This window comes from Hemibagrus wyckioides, linkage group LG02 (assembly GCF_019097595.1).
Source record: "Hemibagrus wyckioides isolate EC202008001 linkage group LG02, SWU_Hwy_1.0, whole genome shotgun sequence".
NCBI lineage: Eukaryota > Metazoa > Chordata > Actinopteri > Siluriformes > Bagridae > Hemibagrus > Hemibagrus wyckioides.
The window spans coordinates 16,644,715-16,668,312 of NC_080711.1; the positions used below are offsets into that span (position 1 = coordinate 16,644,715).

Sequence of the window (23,598 nt, forward strand, 5' to 3'; positions counted from 1 at the left end):
TACTATCAAAACCTAATTGGAAACGATCAAAATGAGATTTATGGTAGCATGGAGTTCTACATGATATGACAAAAAATGCATATTTAGTACGGAACAAAATCACTATCAAAAATAATCGTACATAATTCAGAACATTTGTGTGTAATTTTAATTTACTCGTGCGTAATTTAAAAGTATTGTATGTAATTCTGTGTTTTGTCAGAGTACAACTCCAAAATCTACGACCATGACAGTTTATAGACACAGCACTAGTTTTCACAACACCTCTGTTATACACACGACATAAGAAATTACACCCATGAATGTAGTGTGTTAAACCACTGTCAAAAATACGTCATCAAGGCCACATGCACAGGCATTACTATCCGAGGGAAGATGAATCGATTCCACGAAGCGCGCAAACCACTGGCGCCTCTATTACAAAGATAGTTTAACTATAGTAGCTCTCAGGGATCACAGTACTTTTTGTAGAAAATCTAATTTTCATTGTTATTACAAGCAATATAACAGGGCATTGAACTGTATTCTAAAAGCCTTTGTACTGTTGGTCAGTAATACAGTACCCAATGAAACTGAAGCTCTTCATTTACCTTCTTTAATAATAAATGGGCAAGATTTTATTAGGTGTAGCCTGACAAATAAATTAATAAGAACTTTATTGACCAAAGATAAATTTCCAAATCAAGTCGAAATAATGCGACTCACATTTTCCCCAAGAGCTCTATTTTTAAATTAAGAACCATGTATCTCTCCTTTCCCATACCCCCCAAAGCCAACACTTTAAAATTTGTAATATCTATATCTTTAGAGTTTCTTAGATATAGATTTAATATAGATCACAATAATTGTACCTTTTGTGATGTTGATATTGAAACGACTGTACATTTATTCTTTGACTGTTCATTCAGTAGAGCCTTTAGGTCTGAGACATTCGAGTGGCTTAAAGTTTCAATCAAGTTGTCTTCTCCATTTTCTAAACACGATATAATTTTTGGTTATTATTAATGGAAGATGTACATACTTAATTTGTACTTTGGGCAAATTTTATATTCATAAATGTAAGTGCCTTAAAACAAAGCCATTGTTTTCTGTTTTTTTAAAACAAATTTTGGATGTACTGTAAATCTGTAAGATTGTTAAAATGTAAAACTGGAAGAAGACTTTAGTTTATTGCAGAAATTTAAACTTTTAGAAGAAACTACTGTGTAATTCGTTTTCTTTTTTTTTTCTTAGTTTATTTTCATTTTGATTGGTGCGCTGTTCTTAAGGATCTTCTTATGATCTTGTATTGCCTTATTGTATTTTTGTTTTTTGCATTAAAAAAATCGATTCATCTTCCCTCAGATAATAATGCCTGTGCATGTGGCCTTGATGACGTATTTTTGACAGTGGTTTAACACACTACATTCGTGGGCATAATTTCTCATGTCGTGTTGTGAAAGGTGTTATGAAAACTAGCTCTGTGTCTGTAAACTGTCATGGTCGTAGATTTTGGAATCCAACTCGGACAAAACACAGAATTACATACAATACTTTTAAATTATGCACGAGTAAATTAAAATTACACACAAATGTTCTGAATTACGTACGATCATTTTTGACAGTGATTTTATTCAATAATTTAGATACAGAGGCTATCTAGAATGACCCTTAGACAGACTGACCCCTGTGTTGAGTTTGATGTTGGAACAGTCCTCTGAGATCAATGTGCCACTATCAGTGAAGTCCGTTATATCAGTCATGCCGCTGATACTGCTAGTATCATCAACTGTCCAGTCATGTGACCTGCGCTCGTGCTGGTACTGCAGGGCTGGAAGCTGAATGGCCTGAATGTCTAGACTGGAGTCCACCAGCTTCCCGACCCTGTTCATGCACATATACACATACACACAGATATAAAAGAAACAGGTCATATACAAGAGACCCAGATGTAGCTGTAATTCAGCTATAACTGCAACTCTGCATTATTAAAATGAAGCCCTGCTCTGTTCTTACTCTTAACTCTTAAGTGGAAAGCATTGTGAAACAATTATATATGCTCTGATGGGTGGGGCTACAAGAAGAGGAGGGAAATAGAGTGACAGAAAGGCTTCTGAGCATGTCGCAATCTGCCATAAGACATTCCATCAATTGTCGTTTTTGGGAAACAATAACAGGTATGTCTCCTAGACCCCAGATAGAGCCACATGGTCACCTCCTATTGAGACAGTAACAATAATCTATTGAAAGCTTTACAATAGAATGAGAAGAGGAATGGAACCAAATGGATGGGGCATGTGCAGATAAATGAGATTTGGTCTTTTTTTTTAGTCCTTTGAGATTGACCATAGTCTTGAAAAAGGCAGACCATGTGCTTTTGTGATGACTTAAAAGAATCATAAAGATTGGATACTGTCTTTCAACCAATTTTACTGAGTATTACTACAGCATCCTGCTAATGCATGTTGGTCAAAGATCAAAGCATCTTTATAACAAAGATTTACCAAATTTTGATCAAATTCCTTCATTGGAATATGGCCGAAGGTTTGTGGACCCCTGAACATCACATTCTTATTTGGTTCTTCCTCCAACTGTTGCTACAAAGTTTAAAGCAAACAACTGTATAGGATGTCTTTCTATGCTATAGCAGTACAATTTCCCTTCATTGGAACGAAGAAGCCCAACCATGTTCTAGGATGACAATGAACCTGTGCACAAAGCAAAGTCCATAAAGACATGGCCTGTAAAGTTTGGTGTGGAAGAAACTGAGTGGCCTGCACAGAGCCCTGACCTCAACCTTACTGCTCACATTAAGCACAAGTATGTCTGACCTCATTAATGCTCTGGTGGCTGAATAAGCACAAAATCCCACAATCACAAATCTCAAAACCCAATGGAAAGCCTTTCTAGAAGAGTGGAGGTTATTATTGTTATATTGATTTGTCTTATCCAAGTACCTAAGAAAAACTTCCTCCATGGTGGTAACAGAAGCTCCATAGCTTGCGATGCCCAACTCCTCTCTGTTCATTTCCAGCTCAGCAAACAGAAGCTCAAACCTGCAAAAAGGCAAAAAAAGTTTTAAGTTGGCAGGACACATAAATGAATTCCACCTACAGGAAAATATATAAAACATAAATGTATAAAATATACAAATGAAGGCATCACTTAAAATTAATTTATTGTAATAATGCATTTTCTTCCATTACCCTGATTACAATGTAGATTCAATGCAATTAATTATTTTTATTTATTTGTATAGCACTTAACAATACACACTGTCAGAAAGCAAGATTACAGAAATCAGGATGTAGATTTCGCTAATGAGAAAGCATTAGAGTCTCCAAGATGGCATTAAAAAAACAGACTCAAAAGAGAGTCTATTCTCTTCTGGGTGACAGAATAGTGTGACTGCAAATCATTACAGTTCATAGTTAGAAGTTTATCGTTATATAAGAACAAAGAAAGTAGTAATGTGTTGAAACTAATGGTCAGTAGGAGCATACTATAAACATAAATAATAAACTATAGAGTTCTGGGGTAAGATCCAAATCTACAATATGTGATTGAGATTTTTTTCACTGAAGCAAAGTGGAGACTTGTCTATAAACTGGTTTTGTGAAATTCAAATCTTTAGGGTATTCATGTGCAGGAAATCGTAAACAGAAGTAGAGCACCAGGCAGGTCGGATTCAGAAAGAAGGCAATGTGAATACACAAAAACGTCATCTATACTCACAAATCACATACTAACAATCAGTGTGTCCAAATACAAGAGACTATCAAGGTATTTAAATAGCCATGTATAATTGTTATAACAACATTTGCCTAAAAGAACTGCAATAACTCAGGTGGCTAAAGCAAGAGAAAGAGAAGGAGAAGGCGTACCTAGGCAGTATTGATTTTGGGTTAAATGAAGAGAAGTTTAGTACATGAGAAGTAGATGGACATCACATCAGTGCACTCTGTTATAGACAGATCGATGGCTACATTTCTCTCTGGCCACGAGACAGCTTAAAGTTAACAAACAGGAGTAGCAGTCTGAGGACGGTTCATCTTTTCTTGAAGGTTAGATAGATTAAGGATGAAAGTAGTTGTTTTTCTCTATAGCTTGAGGTGGGTTTAAGTTATTAAAGTTATTATGCAGGTATATAGGTCTTGCTGATTATGATTAGTGAAAAACATACAAATGCATCTAGCAGAATCATCATAAATATTATATACAATATTTTTCACTGCATAAGCTGTAGGTAGATAAAGTCTGTTGTGTTAGAAATTGTCAAGCGATCAATAGTTTCTTAAAAAAACAGCTCAACTCAAACCAGCCAATCTGGTACTAACCACCATACTACAATTACCTTCACAGAGATCACAGTTTTTACTGTTCTGGTGTTTGACATTATGCATTTTGCTGCTGCCACATGATTGGTTGATACTGTGTATTATACTATTATGTATTTGCAACCAAAACTAATGAAACATGACTAATAAAAAATCCTAAGCAACCAATGACCCATAAACAGCTATATAGACATTTCTCATTTTTACATCAGGTCAACTGATCAGGTCATACATTATCTTTTATTTCGATCATTCGTTTCTTGCTTTAAATTTAAATCATCCTTTACTAGAGCATTTTACAGAAATAAATGTGAATTGGTCTTTACACCAATCTATCTGGTGTAATGTTCGATCTGTATGGTGTAATGTATTGTACTACTATGGTGTAGTGTATTGTGCAAATCACCAGGGAGTGAATATTAATTATTAAGCATGCCTGTTTAATCTAGAATAATCTAGACTGAGAAACCCCATGAGAAATCCTTGTTTCCTCCCTCTGCAATTGCACTGGGTGATAGATTCGATTATACCATGGTAAAATGTTTAACCAAGTTTGTTGAATAACTTTCTGAACATGTCATGTCTGTGTAAATCAAATCTTGCTAATTGTTGTGCACTCAGTAATAAATCCTATTCGAGATCTATTTTTGTCTCTCCCAGTGAACATCACAACATAATTGGTTAATTCCCCTGCTACTTCCTACATATGTTGGTGGGTAATTGGATGTGTGAAGCATGTAATGTAATTAGCTGTGTACAGACATGTAAATTAGAAATATTTTAGCCAGAGATATTAAGTTCTCTGTAAGCCTAGTGGCCTAATGGTTCAGAAAATACAAACACTTGGTGTGTTGTCTTACCGGTTGGTGCTCTCTTTTGGCAGGATGTAGGAAAGTTCCGCCCCTGCACTGCTCTCCAGGGTGGCATTGGGCACGTACATGTGGACAAGGCGGCTGATCTCTGACACATTACACAGTGCATCCTTTACTATCACCATGTGGTAGCCAGCACCTGAGAAACACACGCAAATCAATGTGTGTTTAATACTACATACACACCTTATGTTTATGATGCTTTCAGTCAACCATATTACATTTGTAGTAAAATCAAGCATTTTAACTTGTGTATTAATATTTAAGATGTTTTACCACGTTGTAAAATGAAGAAAATCCCTTCACCCCCACCCCAAGTTTTTGTCACGCACCGTATTTGTTCTTGAGGAAGAGAGGTGAGCCACAGCACTGGAGTTCCCCACCAGCCATTATAGCAATGCGATCTCCTAGAAGATCAGCCTCGTCCATGAAGTGTGTGGTGAGAAGGATAGTGCGACCTCGTTTCTCACCCTGCAACAGATCCCATGTGGCCCGCCTGGCTGATGGGTCCATGCCAGAGGTAGGCTCGTCCAGCATCACCACCTACAAAATAAAAGTCAACAAAAGTGACTATTCCTGCACCAATAACTCCATAATGACATGGACGTTATTGAGTAGCAAAAAATCTGTAATGTACAGCCTCCTAAATCCTGATCAGTATTAGTATGTAAGCATGGATTACAACAAAATAATTATTATTGGTTATTAAATGACTGCATTAAAAGAAAAACTGCTGCTGTTGCTGATACCAAACAGATCAATAAGACTTTGAACAACAAATAAAGTCATACACTTCAGCACTTCCATCAGCCATTATCAACACAATGATAATGATTAGTAACAGCTGTCTCAGTGAGCCAAAAACAAATCAGTGAAACATGTGACATTTATTCATCAAAGTCATGTACAATCTAAAAACAATGGCTGACCTTTGAGTCTCCAATAAGTGCAATTCCGATAGAAAGCTTGCGTTTCATTCCACCTGAAAGGGTCTTTGACCGTGCACTCCTCTTATCCTCCAGATTTAGAATACGTATCATGCGGTCCACCTCATCTGGAATCTTCTCACGGGGGTAGCCCTTTAGCTGGAGAAATTAAGTAGAAGAAATGGAAGTCAAAAAAAAAAAAAACAGGCAGCAAAAAGAGTAACAAACAAAATAAGATAAGATTATATATACCTAGATATATCACAATCAAATTAAGTCACAACTCCATTCATTTCGTATTACCAAACATTTCCTGTGTTAAGGCATTTAGGGTATCTATTTTAATTCCATGTCATTTTATTTCCAGGTCATTTCAAAATAATAGCAATTAAAATATTGATGAAAAGACAGTGGGTTAAAAGTATTGCAATTCCACAGCCCTTCCACAAGCTTCTTGTAATACTTAGAGGGAATTTTTGCTCAGAACTGGAGTGTCTCCAGCAGGATTGTGGGCCTTGCTCACACCTGCTTTTTCAGTTGAAGCCACAGATTTTGGTATTTAGGTCAGGACTTTTTGTTACAACTTTGGAGGTATGCTTAGGATCACTGTCCGGCTGGAAGATCCATTTGCAACCAAGTAAACTTTCTTGCAGATGCCTTGAGGTGTTGCATCAGTACTTCTAGATAATACCTCTTCCTCATGAGTCTAGTCTAAACACCTCCACAACATCAAAATCATCATTACCCACCCAACCCCACAACAAGATGAAGCCACCCCCATGATTCACAATTGCAATGGCATTCTTCAGACCAAAAGCCTCATCCTTTTTCCTCCACTCATACTGAGCATACAAAAACACCCAACGCTGATCAGAGAAATATCCTCCAGTTTTCAAACCAAAGTTTTTTTCATCCCTGGGAGTACTATTTAGATCAAGATGTATACCTCATTTGTACAAACATGCCACACATAGGAATTAAAATATGACAAGAAGAGCTGTTAAATAATCAACAAGATGATATGAGAAATGACCCCAAAGGTGATTATTTTCTACAGTATAACGGCATGATCCAATGTGATTGTTTTGCCAAATATTACATTTAGACATGCCATACTTTCTATAGTTTCATTTCATGTTGCGGATCATAAACAAAACAAGTTAGTTCCTTTTATCTTGACAAACATATAATTGTTGTTCCTATAATCGATTAGTTCATGCTGTCAACAGTCACAACTTCGCTAGCCATGTGTTCACTCTCTTCAAGCTAACAACACACTGCAGCTTGTCATGTTAAACTGGAAAGCGCAAAATCCTGGAGACCTTCTTACTAATCTCCTTTCATAAATGTGAAAATAAATATCTATTTACAGATAGTTTGTTAGTCATTTTTTATTATTTATGGACTGACCCTGAGAATTAGCTGTTAATTGTGAACGATAACATATAATAGAATGAGCAGACGGCATTACTGTGACAGCCATGTTGTTAAAGAAAATGAATCAATACCTTCTGACCAGTCAGATTCGGAAAAAAGCAGCTGCAAAAATTTCATAATTTTCTGAGAATACTGTAGTACACAGTGTTGTTTAAAGAATGTGCAGACCAGGACATATCCAGGACGTTTCCAATTTAAAGGAAAACAAAGAAGCTAGACAAAAAAGTTATTTTTCTGTTATTGTAAAAAAGTTTAAGGCATGCCTTACAATAAGCAGCTATAAACTCATTATACGATCAGTGCGCTGCACATCATTGAGTGATTTACTGCTTATGGAAAAAAAACAAAGACAAAACAACAGGATAAAATCTAGTGCGTAATCAATCACTTAATTTCTTATTAATAAAATATGCAATAAATATTTTCATTTTAGTGTGACAGTATTATTAGTTTACAGCCAGGTGCATTGATGCAGAATTCAGTTAATGTGATACTGACACAGATGTGTGTATACTAAGGATTTTACAGCAGCTTCACTAAACAGTCAATTGTCATTTATGATAACTGTGAAACTGTGACACCATAACAAGCCTATACTAACCATACAAAGTTAAATCTTTAAATTTGCAGTGCCTTTTTTACCTTTGTATTATTTATATACAAATGTGTATGTTTGTTAGAGGTAACATTTAAAAAAACATACTCTGAAGAATGTCATAGGATATCATAAAATAATCTAGTAACTATGAATGGATTTTTGATTTCTAAGGCTAAAAGGAGAAAGAAAGGTACCTGGGCATAGAAAAGCAGATGCTCCCGGACCGTGAGGTTGTCAAAAAGCACATCATGTTGTGGGCAAAGGCCTAGACTGCGGCGGATCAGTGCCATATCCTGGCATATATCATAGCCATTGATGTAAGCTCTGCCGCTGCTAGGAGGAAACAAGCCTGGAAGAAAACAAGAAATAATGTACTGAATGAGAGGAAAGCAAGATCAAATAAGATTAGACTGAGGATGGTAGCTGAGGACCTCTGATCTCTTTCACAGTATTCACTGATTTAAATCACAGCTAAGCAGCTCACCAGTCAGCATGGACAGAGTGGTGGTCTTTCCAGCTCCGTTGTGTCCTAGCAGCACCGTGATCTGGCCTTCAAACATACTTAATGTGAGATCCTTCACAGCTTCTTTGGTCTTATTGCCCATTTTAAAAACCTGCAATGAAGTCAAATAAATGTTACAGATTATACGGATACGGGTAGGGGCTTAAAAAAATAAAAGCAGCCCACATAAAAGTCATATAGTAACTGTGTTAAGACACGAGACAACACTGCCCTCAAAATATCACACACACTTTGTACCTTGGCCAGGTGCTTGATTTTGACCCCCGCGACTAATCCAGTTGGCTCTTCTTCAATGAACTCGCCCTTCAGCGCTTTTTCTGCATCCTCTTCTTCTTCCTTCTCCTTCAACAGGGCAACTCGAGGGCTGTTGCACCAGTATGAGGGCTGTGGTAGCAAGTGTAACACATTATAAAAATGTCTATACAGCTCAATTAAAAACAAGCACTACTTTCTTTATGTGATTATCATACCCCCTGAACTTTAAACTGGGAACCATAAAAATATCTCATGCTTAAATTATGTGACAGTGCTGACTATAGAAGCAGTTCTGATAGTTCTGCAGGCTGCTAGGAAAATCACAGGTTTATATGAGATGGTTTTCATATTGAGCACATTTGCTTTCATCCAAATTCAGTGCACAATTTTAAACCCCAGTGCACTTGTGTTCATCTTACATCATCACAATCATGCAAAGATTTTTATTATTTTGGTGCTATATGTGCATTAAGGTACCTATCTTTGGTATCCCACAGTGTTCGCCTGCCTCTCATTGACATGTGTGTTAATTAATGATGTCTTCATCAGATAAAACACATGTGCATGTTACTTTAATTCCTGAATGAGTGCAGACCTGAGTACCAGTTAAGTTCACATTCACAAGAATCGTGGCACAGTTCTAGCAACCAAACTCATTCCACCTCCTACAGGTAGTCTCAGGTTCTGTACCATAATCCACTTCCCAGAAGACATGACAGCTTTCATACTAACAATTCTTCACGCAAACCTTGCTCTGTTTCATAAAAATAACCAGTGTAAAAGCTACCTTTATGCACATTATGTATTAATCTAATACAATACTGCTTTTAATAAGTCATTCACAAGGAATTGTATAGCAGATGCTTTATTACACATAATCTAATACTAATACCAAAAATAATTTTAAAAATATGTTGTTATTTAACAAAGAAAAACCTAGGAGTGTTGATATTATCTTTAAAACCCAGTAGGATAACCGGTGTGGATGGATGGATGGATGGATGGATTCTCACATGTCTATGTTTGCAGTCAGTAAGTTTTCCAACATGGAAGTTTTCAGAACAGAGAAATTTCTGACTGCTTGGTAAAAATGACAAGCTGCTTTTTTTTGTCTTGTTAACTTAAAACACACGCTGGTGAGGGAACACCTGTTTATAACTGCTATAATATAATACTTTGGGATGGTAACATTATCTCCATCATTGATTATATTCCTATAGTAATTTAATAATTGTTAAAGTGCACCAAATTAATAAAGTGCTTCACTACCAATCTATTCTATCAATCTATCTAATAATTAACATCAAAATAATTAGACATATATAAACATATAAACAGGGGGATCTGGAGCAGACTTTGTTAGATACACAGAAAAAGCCACAGTTAATTCCAGTAAAGAGCATGTGTTTATGGCTGAAGAAAGAGGAAGAAAAAGCAAAAACTAGAATTTAGGTAAATGCAAAAATCATTTTCAGTCATGGGGTTTTGCCCAATGAATTTGTAAACTTGTTTAGGTCAGTATAAATGAGCACATACAAATGCAAATATTTTAGCCACTGAAGATTTTCAGTAGATGAGCTTACACCCATATTCTGGACTAAGGGTTTGAGGGAATAATCAATTCTGTCATTCATGTATTAGAATATCCATCTTAAGGAAGGATTTTCCACACAAAATCGGTAAAAACATACGAAACAATTATGTTTTTGAGACCAGTAATGGAGATAAAGAACATCATTTATACTGTGTAGGATTTTGCACTGTAAAGTTTTACTGAGATTCATGAAATACGTACCAGCACGAAAAAGTACCATGGCCGTGGCACTCCATACTCGCCGGGGAAGACTGCCTCAACATACCAAGCCACCAGGCTGTAGAGTATTGCGTCGAGCAGCAAGAGCCCAAGAACTTGAGCTAGTGAGAAGTCATCATCCACAGTTACAGGCTCAAATAGATTACTCCACTGGATCCCTGTGCCTGAATAAAGAAGGAGGTGTAGAAAGCCACATTTATGCTAGTCAGCTTGATGGAATATAAAGGATAAATCAAATTTTGGGCTCTTACCTTTGCCTTCAAACATGCCAATAAGTTGGGCACCCATAGCCATAGCCACATTGGAGATGAGACAGGCAGACACTTTCTGAGTGTGGGAAAGCAGGTCATAACGTGGCCACAGGAAGAGGTATGGCAGGTAGCTAAAGAAGTAGAGGAAACCACTTGCTGCTGCTGCAACGTTAGCTGTGAGAGGTGAGAGAGAGAGCGAGAGAGAGAGAGAGAGAACTATAAACAAAGGATTTCTAAAGATGAGCTCTATCTATCTATCTATCTATCTATCTATCTATCTATCTATCTATCTATCTATCTATCTATCTATCTATCTATCTATCTATCTATCTATCTATCTATCTATCTATCTATCTACCTACCTACCTACCTACCTATCTATCTATCTATTTGTCTGGACCATACTATCTGTCTAAATGTATGTGGACACCTGACCATCACATTACCACTCACACATAGTCTTTCTTAAACTGCTCACAAAAATGCAATTTAACAGGAACAGAGCTGAAATCATTTCTTGTGGAAATCTATGGGAGACCTGAGAGCTTGACTGACACAATTATATACAACATTTTTTTTAGTTGGAGTATGTAATAGTCTTTTGCCTTACTGCATGTTACCTTCTGCTGTTTTATGTCTTTGGACAAATGTCTTTTTTTCCTCTGTAACTAGAGATCTGAATTTTGCTTTGCAGCAGATTTGCACAGAGGAGCTCTCTGGTCATGTTGACTGTATTGGGTGAAACAAGATCCTTTGCAATTGTGTGAGCCTTTATGCACTTTGGGACTTTATGGGTTTGTTTGATGCTCCTGAACAGTGCAGATTAATTTTTGAATTGTGTCCAGATCTTGTAAAACAAGCTTGCCTTTATGACCTGAGTGTTTTGTCTCTTAATACCTTCTGCTTTCCACAGCCATGTATTTCCATGTATTTTAGGTTCTTTATTATAAATCTTAACATCCTGCAAACTACAATGAGCACACGTTACTTTCTGTTTCCTGCAGTCATGAGACAGAGCCGCAGGTGCAAATTAGAGGGGAACAAGAAAAAAGAACATGATAAAGGCTTTGTGCTACAGAAAAAGAAAATTGCTTTCTATGTTATTTTTATATCCGCATGCAAGGGCAAGCACAAAAAGGTTCTCAGGGCCACCTCACACTTCACAATGTGCCATTCTGAGTTAGAACAGGCTGAACTGAGACAGCGCAGATATTTATTAAGTCCCATTTGCAACTTGTTTTCTGGCTGTGGGAGGAGATGGGGAGTGCCTCACCTCTCCACTGACTGGAAGAAAAGAAAGTGCTCTTCCCTGCCAGAAGACAGTGCTGTATTACATTACACAAAAGTGATTCATATAAGCTTCTTATGACACAGAAGTGATTCACTAGAAAGCAGTAACTCTTTAGCTGAGCAACAAAATATTTTTTTCTTTAACAAAAACATCCACTAAGACAAAAATTGAGATTTATGAAAAAGACACAAAAGAGACTTAAATGTCAATGAATTGTAATGAAATTAAAATACCATTGTATTAATAGAATTGAAATAAATTACCTCAAAAACAACACATCTGTTGTATGTTTTGAATTAACCTAATGAAAATAGATTTATTTCAGTGTTCAGTTAAAAAACATCTATGAGCTATTTTAAATGTATTTACGAATGCAGCTTTAATAGATCAGTTTTGAAATACAGATTAAAAACTGTATTCAGGGTACTCATTGTCCTGTGGAGAGTGGACTCACTTTTAAAATTTACCTCAGGAAAAATCAGGATAATAATAAGAGAATAAGCAAATGTAATCAAGCGTAGATCGCAGCGAACCTATATCTAACCAATCACCACTCTGTGCACCATTCCAGGCTCAAAAAATATTCTTTTCATTTCAAGGAGGTTAATTCAAAATAAATTAATAATGATGGTGGTTTTTAATGTGATATATTTCATTGCACTCAGCAGCCAATGCATTTAGTGACCTTTTAACATTCATATCTTTATGTTTCCTTTCTGCTTATATAGAAACACCTGCTTAAAAGTGACTAGCTACTTATTCTCGCTTGTCCCCATTCTTTTCCATCTAATATTAGCTCCAGTTAGTATGAAATGGCATGAACGCTACAAAAAAATAATTTTGAACTGTATGTGGATTCAGGTCATTTAATGCTAAATTTGGCTGACAAAAGCTAAAAAAATCATGAATACTAGCTAGCATAACTAAATTTGCACACTTAAATTGGCAGTATTTTTGAATCCCTTTACACATCTCCATTCTCCAGAAACCAACATATCCAAGTAACCACTTGTAACCTGATAGATCTTCAGTGAATTATGCATGAAGGAGCTAGAGTAGTGGTGTACAAACCAGTTCTCAGCCCTAAACAGTATACATGTTTGCTCTATGTCTCTCACAACACACAAGGATAAACAAAAATATGGACGATCTGACCCTGATGATTGGTTTGAGATCCAAAAAAAAGCTACAAATATCTCAGCAACTTACACAACACCTCCCTATAGATTATATTACCAATAGATTATATTACCAATAGATTATATTACCAATAGAAAACAACCCCATCCTTAAAATTTATCAGGTTTCCACCATGACCGTGAACCATCAGTGTGGCTCATTCACCTTTTCTTTCATCCATATATCCGCTTTTGTCTAAAAGCTAGTGCACAGGTCCAACACAACCACAGAAACCATTCAGGTTATCTGAAGACATTAGCGAAGCATAATGTACATAAATCTGTACTTTCATTCATTCGTGTTAGACAGGATGCCAGTCCATTGTTCGTGCACACATCCATTATTTGCTTCGATTTACTTTCAACTGTCTAAAAATCGTGGCCCTGCTAATCTTCTAAAAGGTCATTTTAATCCAGACTAATGGTCATTTTAATTCATCCATTCTCTACACCGCATATCCTACTGGGTCACGAGGAAACTGGAGCCTTTCCCAGGAGACTTATGGGCACACAGTACGGTACACCCTGGACAAGAGTCCCCATTCACACCCATTCAAACACTATGAACAATTTAGAGATACCAATCAGCTTACGCATGTTTCTGGACTGAGGAGGAAACTGGAGTACACAGTGGAAACCCCTAAGGCATGGGGAGAACATGTAAACTCCACACATGCATAGGGAGAGTGGGAATCAAACCCCCAATCCTGAAGGTGTGAGGCAAACATGCTAAACTACAAGCCACCCTCATTTTAATTCTTTGTCTCTAAACTGCAAGTCCAAATCCCAGCGAATCCAAGATGGCAAAGTTGCCTGTACTATCTGGGTGAGAGGGATGGTTTTGTCCTTTCCCATGTCAATCATGGTAACACTAACCAGTCATGGGTCCATAAATGTAACCATATTACATTTAAATCCCTCAGTCTAACTAAAAAGGAATACATTGTAGCTGCTTAAAAAGTCAGCATGACAGAATCACACCAAACTAAGTAGACAAATCTGATCTGTGTTTGTGTGAATGAATGTAAGGCTAATATATGACTTATTGTATAAGGTAAAAGCCCTTTTCATTCTGGATTAGATCAGTCATTGTGTTTGCAGTGGTACTGAACAAATCAACGTACTCCCACTGTGCTAAGCAGCACTCCACAGCTCAGTGGTTAAATGCTCAATGAGACATTTCATGTTTTTTTTTTCTTATTTTCTGTGTTTTTAATTGGTTATTCAGGACAAGTATTTGATCTGGTAGAAAGAAACTCTGCTTGTGAAAAAATAAGAAAGTGTTATTATTAAATAATAAGTCAGCTCCCTTTTAGATTTTTCCATTCGATTACTATTCAGTGCTGGATTTAGCTGGAAACATTCACAATAATCTTGACCTGGCCTTGCAAACACTAAAGCAAAAAATAAATTTGAGATTAAGGACGTCAGCATGGATGAACTGAAGTGAACTGTTACCTCTGGAGAAGAATGAGCTGATCATGAAACAGAAGCTGATGGTAGCCACAGCAAATACAAGGAGGAAGACGAAGACTAATGTAGGGTCACTATAGGTCAGCACTGCTCCATTTGGACTCACCTTTAATATCAAAAATACAGTAACAAATGCTTTACAATCAGCCTCATATGGAGATATCCAAATTAACTGTATTCATGTTTCTCCCTTTGTTGCGTTCGATTCATATAGGAGGGACTGAATATAAGTACTAAACTGTGCCATTTCTTATGATCGGCACAAAAAGTGAAGCTGGACAAACCTCACTAAAAGCTATATTCTGAAATGAAAGCGTGACCTAAAACTGGGTAAAAATTACAGCCTGATGAAGCCAATGAAGGCAAGAAAAACTCACCTGGACACAGAAGAGCAAGGTGGCAAAGAAGATGGAGATGGAGAGGAAAATGAAGAACATGAGGAACCAGGCACTCCAGTGCAACCAGTTGCTCAGCCCCATCATTCTCATGTATTCCTGGAAAATACATTCATAAAAACTTGTCTTATACAGAAAGTCAGCACACAACACACAACGCAGCACACTCATAACAGATCTTTGCCACTCATTCCCTGGACACACCTTGAGTTTTCTTTCCTTCTCCTGCACTATGGCTCGGACGATGTTGAGAGATGTGTAGGTGAAGCTGAGGACCAGCAGGAGGGGCAGCTCGTTTTGGATGGCCAGGATAAAGACATCATAGATGAAAGCCGGGTATGGGAAGCGTGACAGAACGACTCGTGTCTGAGTGAAGAGGGCAGTTGCTGCAGTCCTGTTGTAGGCCTTCATGATGGCTCGGTCCACAGCATGCTGGATCATTAGGAAGCCCTCACGATAATACCCTTTTTTACATGCGACAGCAGGATTCATTATGTTACTCTACTAAAGCAATAATGAATGCCTTGTGTTTAATCCATCCTATGATTTGTTTTGTGAAAGCCATGTTAAAACTCGATGCATCACTAAGAAGAAGCCTATTCAATTTTTACTCTGCTCACAAGCAAAAAAAAAACCCTGTCCATCAGGTTTCCATGTCAACCAGTATTTTTTTTGGCAAATTCAATTACTTAGAGTTTACAATTTGGAAAAATGCTCCAACAGCTCAAAGAGTCCAAAGCATTAGGAGACTCTCTCCAACAAATGATGCTTGTAACTTTAAAAGCAACAAATTCCACAGAATGTTCTAATGCTACCTTCAGATGCTCTTAGCATGGTCCTGTTTCCACCTGTTATAGTTAGTTTCATGTTTTAATTCTGAAGTTTTTGTGCTGCACTGGTACATTTCCTATGCTATAAAAATGCACAATTTTGATGGATTCATAACACAAGTCCTCTAACAAAAGTGTATAAATGTATTTTGGGGAAAAAAAATAAAATAAAATTCATAAGCGTTGCATAGATTTTAGAACGCAATGCTAGCTTATCTAAAAAAAATAAATAAATAACATTGGAGGTTTTCTGCAATTATGCAGATTATGAAGATTTTCATGGAATAAGTTCTTAAAGGCAGTATTAGATCAAAATAAAATGCTTTATATAATATTTGTTTAACTTCCCAAATAAGAACACAACACTGTCTGTTAAGTGAGCTTGTCTGACCTCAAGTGCTGTTAACACTTCAGTCTGTGGCTTGTTTGTTCAGGGAAATGAACCAGTCAGTAGATCAAGAGCAGGCAAAAATAGTCCTTACTGCTAGCTCTGGTGGCTAATTGATTGATCAATAATGACTAATCCCTGACTAACCTCATATCGACTTGTTGAGAACTGAACTTTTGTAAAATAATCCTTATAAATGCTCACTTATCAAAATTAACTCCAGCAATAACCAAACAATAACAAAAGTGGCAAAGCATTTAAATCACTGACCTGGAGTTCCCCCATGAAAGTCATGCTGCTCTCGAGGTCCAGGTAGCTGAATGAGAGGGAACAGGCTGAGAGTGTGCCAGTCAAGGTCATTGTTTGGATTTAGTTCTGATTTTTCTTTGGTAGGAGCATTTCGGGGGCTATAGGTGAAGCGCAGGTGATATCTGACCTGCAAGAAAAAAGAAGGGTAAGAAAACAGGGCCGAGAAGAAGAAAAGTATAATGCAATAACAGGAGGCAATTACTGGCAGAATTAAAATGGGGGAAAAAGACGTGAAACCCTCATGAGCACTGATAAAAAAATCTGAAATAAAAAAAAAGAGAACTAATCCAAAAACAGTTCTCGAACCATTGTGAATCTCCACCAAGGAACCAATTTGCATTTACTGTTAATACTGCAGCTTCACTGTGAACACTAAGGTCATACAGTAGTTGTGTTGGCTGAGTAGATAAACACAAGAAATCATTCAAAACAAGTTCCAAAATACTTCAAATTCTTAATGCTTTAAGCATCGATCTAAACCTTTACCTGAAGTGGAAGAGGTTCATCATCTTGAGTAAAGGAGTGGTCAAACACCACTGCTGCCAGGATCTTTGCTGATTCAGGATCTGTTTTCACAAACTCCTCAAACTGTTGCTCAGTTTCAAACCCACGCACTGGTAAAGGAAAGCAAGAACAAACTATAGCGAGCAAACTACAGGATTTCACTCAACATTGACTGATTATTCTCAGACACTAAGGATACTAAGATTAATAGCTATTCAATATAAAGTATCTTAAAGGATCAGGTGTTAGTAAATCACATTTAATTTAAAATACATTACTCAAAACCCAAAAACATTAATTTAACTGTTAAATTAAAGATGTTTCGTTTTGACACTAATGAGGCATACTTCATACACACAGCATGCATTATCATGGCACAAAGGTGTTGTAAAACCAGTATTTAACTAAATTCATTACAATAAAAAAGTAGAACTTGGACAAGTAACTCAAATATGCTTTAGTAAAATAGAGAGCTGGTGAGTATAAAGGGCTGTTGCTCTCAAGTTTTCTTTTATTCTGATGCCTCAAAGTTGTGCACCACCTATTCCTACTGTTCTGCACCTATTCCTAAAGTTCCCCAAATGTTATTTGCCACTGGTAATAATTCCCAAGGTTTCTAATGGAACTATCTACTGGTGTTAAAGCATTAATTCTCAACATATTTTAGGGAAGTTAAAGGATTGACAGGGTTACAAAATGCAAAGTTTTGTGCTTAGATGTGTTTCAGCATTCACCAGGTCCTCCAACTGTATGCACTCTATGAATCTAATCATGGTTCTTAAGGTTAGAGCTGGGTAATATATACTGTTCATACAAAACCTAATGATTCTGTGACAAGTTAAGACTTTTGTATGTGTATGAGAGAGAGAGAGAGAGAGAGAGAGAGAGTGAGTGAGTGAGTGAGTGAGTGAGTGAGTGAGTGAGTGAGTGAGTGAGTGAGTGAGTGAGTGAGTGAGTGAGTGAGTGAGTGAGTGAGTGAGTGAGTGAGTGAGTGAAAGCAATAAAGGAATGGGGAATGTAAGCAGTCTAAAACTGCTATCCAACAGAGCTACAGCCCTGAGCCAAAAGACAGAAAAAAATCAAAACAATGAGGACAGACAGGTTCCACAGTTTGATCTCCTCTGTGGAAAAACACTAGCCTGCTCTCTATGCTTTCATAGCTTCCAATTTACCTGTCTTGACTGAGACACATCCCTTCATTTCCCTCATTTCCGTTTGTTCTGGAACAACAAGTAACACCTGCTTTTCATAGGTAGGTAAATGCCAATACTAGTTACTTCACATGCTCAGTGAAAAAGAGCTGAACACCTGACAAGAAACTGTATGTGAATTCCACATGCGGTATAAACTACAAGCTCAGCCTGCAACTTGGCACCACCCCTTAAAAAAAGCAGTGAAATATTATCCATGGGCATCATGCACAGCTTGTTTCACCCAAACAACTTGCTCCATCACATGATCCACTCTGGACTGAACTGCAATATCAAGAAAATAAGCACTTTTCCCTTCCTCTTTTCTAGAAAAATACTATAGCAGTCAGCTCATTTCTCAGCAACCGGAAATTCTGTTGTATTAGAAAAATGAAAGTCACCTTTTGCAAAAAAAAAAAAAAAAAGTCCTCGTTGATGTTAGTCAGAAGGCAGAATATGGTCTGATAGCATGCCCTATACATAGTCCATGCAGTACATTAACTACACACAGCACAAAGTACTAAACCACTATGACCCACCATTTATCCAGATTTCATTATCTTCACACTTTCAGGCCTTCTTACAGGAATTTAAAATAATGAAGTCATGTATAGCAATAAGAATATAATTTATAGAGCATCATGGGCATTCATGCCTCTAAGCAGGATACATTTATAGATTATATGTGTAATAAAAAATCAATACATACAGTATAATGAAATACTGGAATCTTCTGTGTAGTTTCTGCTTTGGGTGATTAGGGGTTGGGGCACATAATGCTATTTGTAAAAACAGGTACCTATATGTCAATTGCAAAAGTTCCCCAGTTTCTAAAAAGTCAAATGACACCTGGGGCAATTAACCAGCCATCACCTACCTGTTCTCATTGTGTGGGTAAGTGGAAAACAACACGGACTGAATAATTAGTCTGTTTTAACTCTGTAGTGGCCTCACCTGCACTGATGAAGCCATGTTTCAGGCTGAGCTGGACATCCTCAGCCACCTGGCGTACTACACTGGAATTTGCAGGCACATAGGCAAGTTGCAATTTTGAAGGCAGGGTAGTAGGTGGCCATTCCAGTGAGAAGCTATCGTAATGTGTGGCATTGGGGTAGTTAGTAAAGGACACCTTCTGACGTAGTACAATCAGGATTACGGAGAACAGGAGGGGCAGTGTGATCTCCACCAGTGTCACCAAAATCTGACGCTTCTGCAGGGACAATGAGAGTGCAAGACAGAATATAAGAGAAACAAAGTGAAGATATATAAAGTGAAAAAAAAAAACCATTAGACTATATTCCTGCATAAACTCTCACACTAGAATACTTACCTGTTTATTGTGGCTGTCTTTTGTGTCAAATTAAGTACATGAGAACAGAACATTGTTATGTGGAATAACTATTTTTATCTTTAATATCTTTATATCATAATCTACTGACTACGGGGACATGTTTAGCAGCAATATTGAGAAAAAATCAGCAGTAAGAAAGCATCTCATAGTATTGTAAAAGTGTTCCATAGCAGCAATTCAAAGGGCAGTGAAGGTTGTGAGAGTTTTGGGGAATGAATTGACTGCTGGTCAAAATATTCTTTATTGTTCCCCTGTAGAAGGTGGCAAGTATGACAGGGGGAGTTAGCTCTTAAGACCTTAAGAGGAAGTGAAGATGCTACTGAACTTCTTGGCTAGGCAGAGGGTGTTGAATAGCAATTGACTGAGCACACTGCCCTGCAAAGTAGTGCTGTAGTGCTGGAGGTGGTATTGCTGATCTTGATCCGACTGGGAGTGAAAGAGGGAGGTGTTGAAAACATGATCTTTGGCTCAGCTTTCCTTAGTTGCCGTGGGATGACTCTGCTGAATGCTGCACTGAGGTCTATGGAACCACATCTTCAAATAATTGTCTGCTTTGTCCAGGTGCATCACAGACAGGTAAATGCCAGTAGATATGGTGTATTCTGTTTAGTATTTAGGTGGCAGAGATACTGGACTGGGAATTATCACCTTCCCTGATAACCTGGCCTGGTACATTATCAGGACCAGTAGCTATCTATAGGTTAACTCTACAGGTTTTCATGATGTCCACTGTGGGCAGTCAGAGTATTTGGCCTGTGGAAGCTTGGGTAGTCTTTTCTACTGACACGTGTTTTGTGTGTTAAACTCTGCAAAGGAATAATTCAGTGCTTCTGGGAGCAAGGCATCACCACCTTCACATTTGTTGGATCATTTATGCCACGGTGAAATGGACATAAACCTGACTGTCATGATGGATATACACAGTAGCACTGCCTTACATCCACCACAAAAAAAAGAATAACACTAATGTATGAGCAAACAGAGATCGGTTTGGATGAAGAGACGGGGTTGAAGCTTGAAGTGTTGAAGTGACTCTTACTTCAGGTGATAAATTGAAGGCAGGTGTGGGTCATGCTGATACTTAAGATGATAACTCATTTTCTATTTAAACATATAACAACTTAAAATTTTGGACCAATGCGGTTCTATAAGTAGACTGATTTATAAATGTAGAGGTAAGCAGGGTGTTTTTAAAATGATTAATTCACTTGATTAATCCTGGTTTTCAAAATCCAAGCCTCTGTATAAACCCTTTTTTCTTTCAATCTTCTTGGGTTTCCTAGCCATCCTCCCTTGAACTTGGTTTCCTAGCAACGATGAATGCACCAGCAAGAGGACAGAGGACAAAGAACGTGCCTCATCTTGGGGGGAAAATAACAAGTCTTCTCACAGGACTCCTGAATGGTCAGTTCAGAAAGCTTAAAATGTCTCTAATTAACAAAAAAAATTAAAAAATACAGGACCAAATTAAATCGAATTAAAACTGCAGTAACTGCAAACCCCTATTAGGCCCAGTGCTTGGTTGAAGGAGGCAGCCAAAGCAGGATGCTTCAGTGACTCACTCCACTATTGATTTATTGATTGTGTGCATGCGTAAATGAAGAACAAAAAAACTGAACCTATAGCCAAATATTTTACAGGAAAATTTAAGACACTTTCCCAAACATCCCTAACTCTACAAATAGATGAGTCACAAGTCAATTTCTGTTAACTGACTGAAAAAAGGAAGATATAATGTAGGTGATTTGTTTAGTGCTTCAAGGCCTCCCAGGCAAGGCCATTGTAGCATAACATAAAATATAATAATAAATTATATTAATAGAAACTATAAATGTTAATTTATCTCCTCTTCATTTCAGTGACTGATTTTTATTAACAAATACTCATGAAAAGGAGAAGTAAAAGCCTGTAGCTGCCACTTAACCTGATGGCAGGTGTGCAGGTAGGAGTGTAAATAAAAGATACCAAGTGGCATAATAGAAGAGTGCTTGCGCAGGTGTCTTGTGAAGAGCAAACTAGTAGGAGGGATATGAGAAAATGGGATAAAATTCTGCTTAGATGGTGCTGAGTTCAGAGAGCAGGGTCAGTCTTAATGCCCCTAGCCAAACCAGTTTTACTAAAAGCTTTACTAAAAGGCCCATCATGGGTCAGATTGGTAATGCTAGCATTCAAATTCCCAACTGTTTGACTGTTAACCCAGAGGTGCAACTATGGTGTTTTAAACAAGACATACCAGTCAGTCCTGTCAGTCCTCCTGTCCCTACCCATCTAACCCCTGATCTAAACTTGCTCCCTAACAAGCTCTCCATGAATCTGTAATGAAACTGATATTTAAGCAGATACAAAATATCCAGTTGCTTTAAAGTCTAAATTGTCATAGTCCCCAAAAATAGTACCTATAGCAGTTCTGTATCTATATCAAAACCCTTTTTCAATGTCATCTCCAGCTTCAATACAATCAAGCACCTTTGATAAAAATAAAGAAATAAACAAAAATACAGGATCCCTATCAGTACCTAGAATAATGAAGACTGTAGCAGAGGCATAGCTGTTTCCTACAAAGCCCTCAACTTTGAATAGTCTTTCTCTTAGTGTGGAAGCAAATCCATCCACATTTGGAAATCCATGGCACCACCTTGCCCACTGTTTCATGGCTTCATGAAACTTAACTTTCATGATTCATCATTCCTGAAACTATTAACAACAACCTCAAATGGAAGATGTTGGTTTGCACAACAGATGTTTTTCTCTGTGACAGTCAGAGCAATCAATAATGGCATTCTCACATCCTCTGTTACAGTCTTGTTCCTGTCTTCTTCCTCTCTTCTGAAAAAAAAAATGCTGACCTGAACTGCTCAGCAGATCATTGGATGACCACTGACCTAATAAACAAACCAACAAAGCAAGGCCCCCATCCATTCAGACATACACTTATTTTGGATATTAAGCTTTAAGCTTCCTTAAATGTGCTGTTAAGCAATATCTTTCTTTAATCTTTTGGTTCTACTTACAAAGCTGCCTAATTGTGTTTGGCATAATATGTGGTAGAGGTGGAGGTTTTTTGGTAGAGGTTTAATATCTTAATTTTAATAATTAGTAATTTAGAAGACACTGTGCTGTGTCTGTGCGCATGCTGTCCTGTGATGAAACCTGCATCCCATCCACAATAAATTCCCAAATCATGTACCGTTCCACCATGACTGACCAGAATACTGAATAATTAAATAAATATGTCAATTTTACCTTACTTGCACCCAAGGGTTACATACTTAATTCACATAGAACACTGCTGTAGTTAATGAGTTCATTGCAAGAAATACATGATTCCATCAAATTATTATGATTTATGCAAGATATATATACTTTGTTGATAATAAACCTTTAAAATATATCTGTTTGTCAATGTACAAAGCAAGGGAATCCTTGGCCAAGCTTTTCCATAGGGTTAAAAGGCTTACAGGCGATATCTCCCGTTTGTCTATGAAAATCCTCTTTGCTCCCCAACAGCTGATAAGATAAAGCATTAGCTTACCTTGTAGATCGCTTTTAGCAGATTAGACAGATTTGCTTTGAAGGAGTAATGGACTCAGCTCTGAATTGTCTGGCTATGTTTAAATTCTGCCACTTAAAGTGTATAACACACAACACCAAGTCTTACATATAGTGTTTAAATATTTGGGCTTTGCAAAAAAAAAAAA

The 23,598-nt window shown here is 37.3% G+C and overlaps 1 protein-coding gene and 1 long non-coding RNA gene across 2 annotated transcripts in view; one reads left to right on the plus strand and one right to left on the minus strand.

Annotated features, from left to right (window-relative positions):
- abca3b (ATP-binding cassette, sub-family A (ABC1), member 3b) overlaps window positions 1-23,598 on the minus strand; it is a 38,294-nt gene that overhangs the window by 11,533 nt on the left and 3,163 nt on the right. The window contains exons 3-18 of the mRNA XM_058410373.1: window positions 19,504-19,759; window positions 17,342-17,469; window positions 16,817-16,982; window positions 15,533-15,792; window positions 15,311-15,427; window positions 14,919-15,039; window positions 10,992-11,165; window positions 10,723-10,904; window positions 8,910-9,056; window positions 8,634-8,763; window positions 8,344-8,498; window positions 6,118-6,273; window positions 5,521-5,731; window positions 5,177-5,327; window positions 2,937-3,035; window positions 1,665-1,863 (exon numbers count right to left, since the gene is read on the minus strand). Of these exons, the coding sequence (XP_058266356.1) occupies window positions 1,665-1,863; window positions 2,937-3,035; window positions 5,177-5,327; window positions 5,521-5,731; window positions 6,118-6,273; window positions 8,344-8,498; window positions 8,634-8,763; window positions 8,910-9,056; window positions 10,723-10,904; window positions 10,992-11,165; window positions 14,919-15,039; window positions 15,311-15,427; window positions 15,533-15,792; window positions 16,817-16,982; window positions 17,342-17,469; window positions 19,504-19,759 (2,652 nt within the window). The remainder of the gene's footprint in view (window positions 1-1,664; window positions 1,864-2,936; window positions 3,036-5,176; window positions 5,328-5,520; window positions 5,732-6,117; window positions 6,274-8,343; window positions 8,499-8,633; window positions 8,764-8,909; window positions 9,057-10,722; window positions 10,905-10,991; window positions 11,166-14,918; window positions 15,040-15,310; window positions 15,428-15,532; window positions 15,793-16,816; window positions 16,983-17,341; window positions 17,470-19,503; window positions 19,760-23,598) is intronic.
- LOC131366342 (uncharacterized) lies at window positions 20,269-22,857 on the plus strand. The gene is made up of 3 exons (XR_009206796.1): window positions 20,269-20,476; window positions 21,184-21,304; window positions 22,701-22,857. It is a non-coding gene; the product is annotated as an uncharacterized LOC131366342 (long non-coding RNA).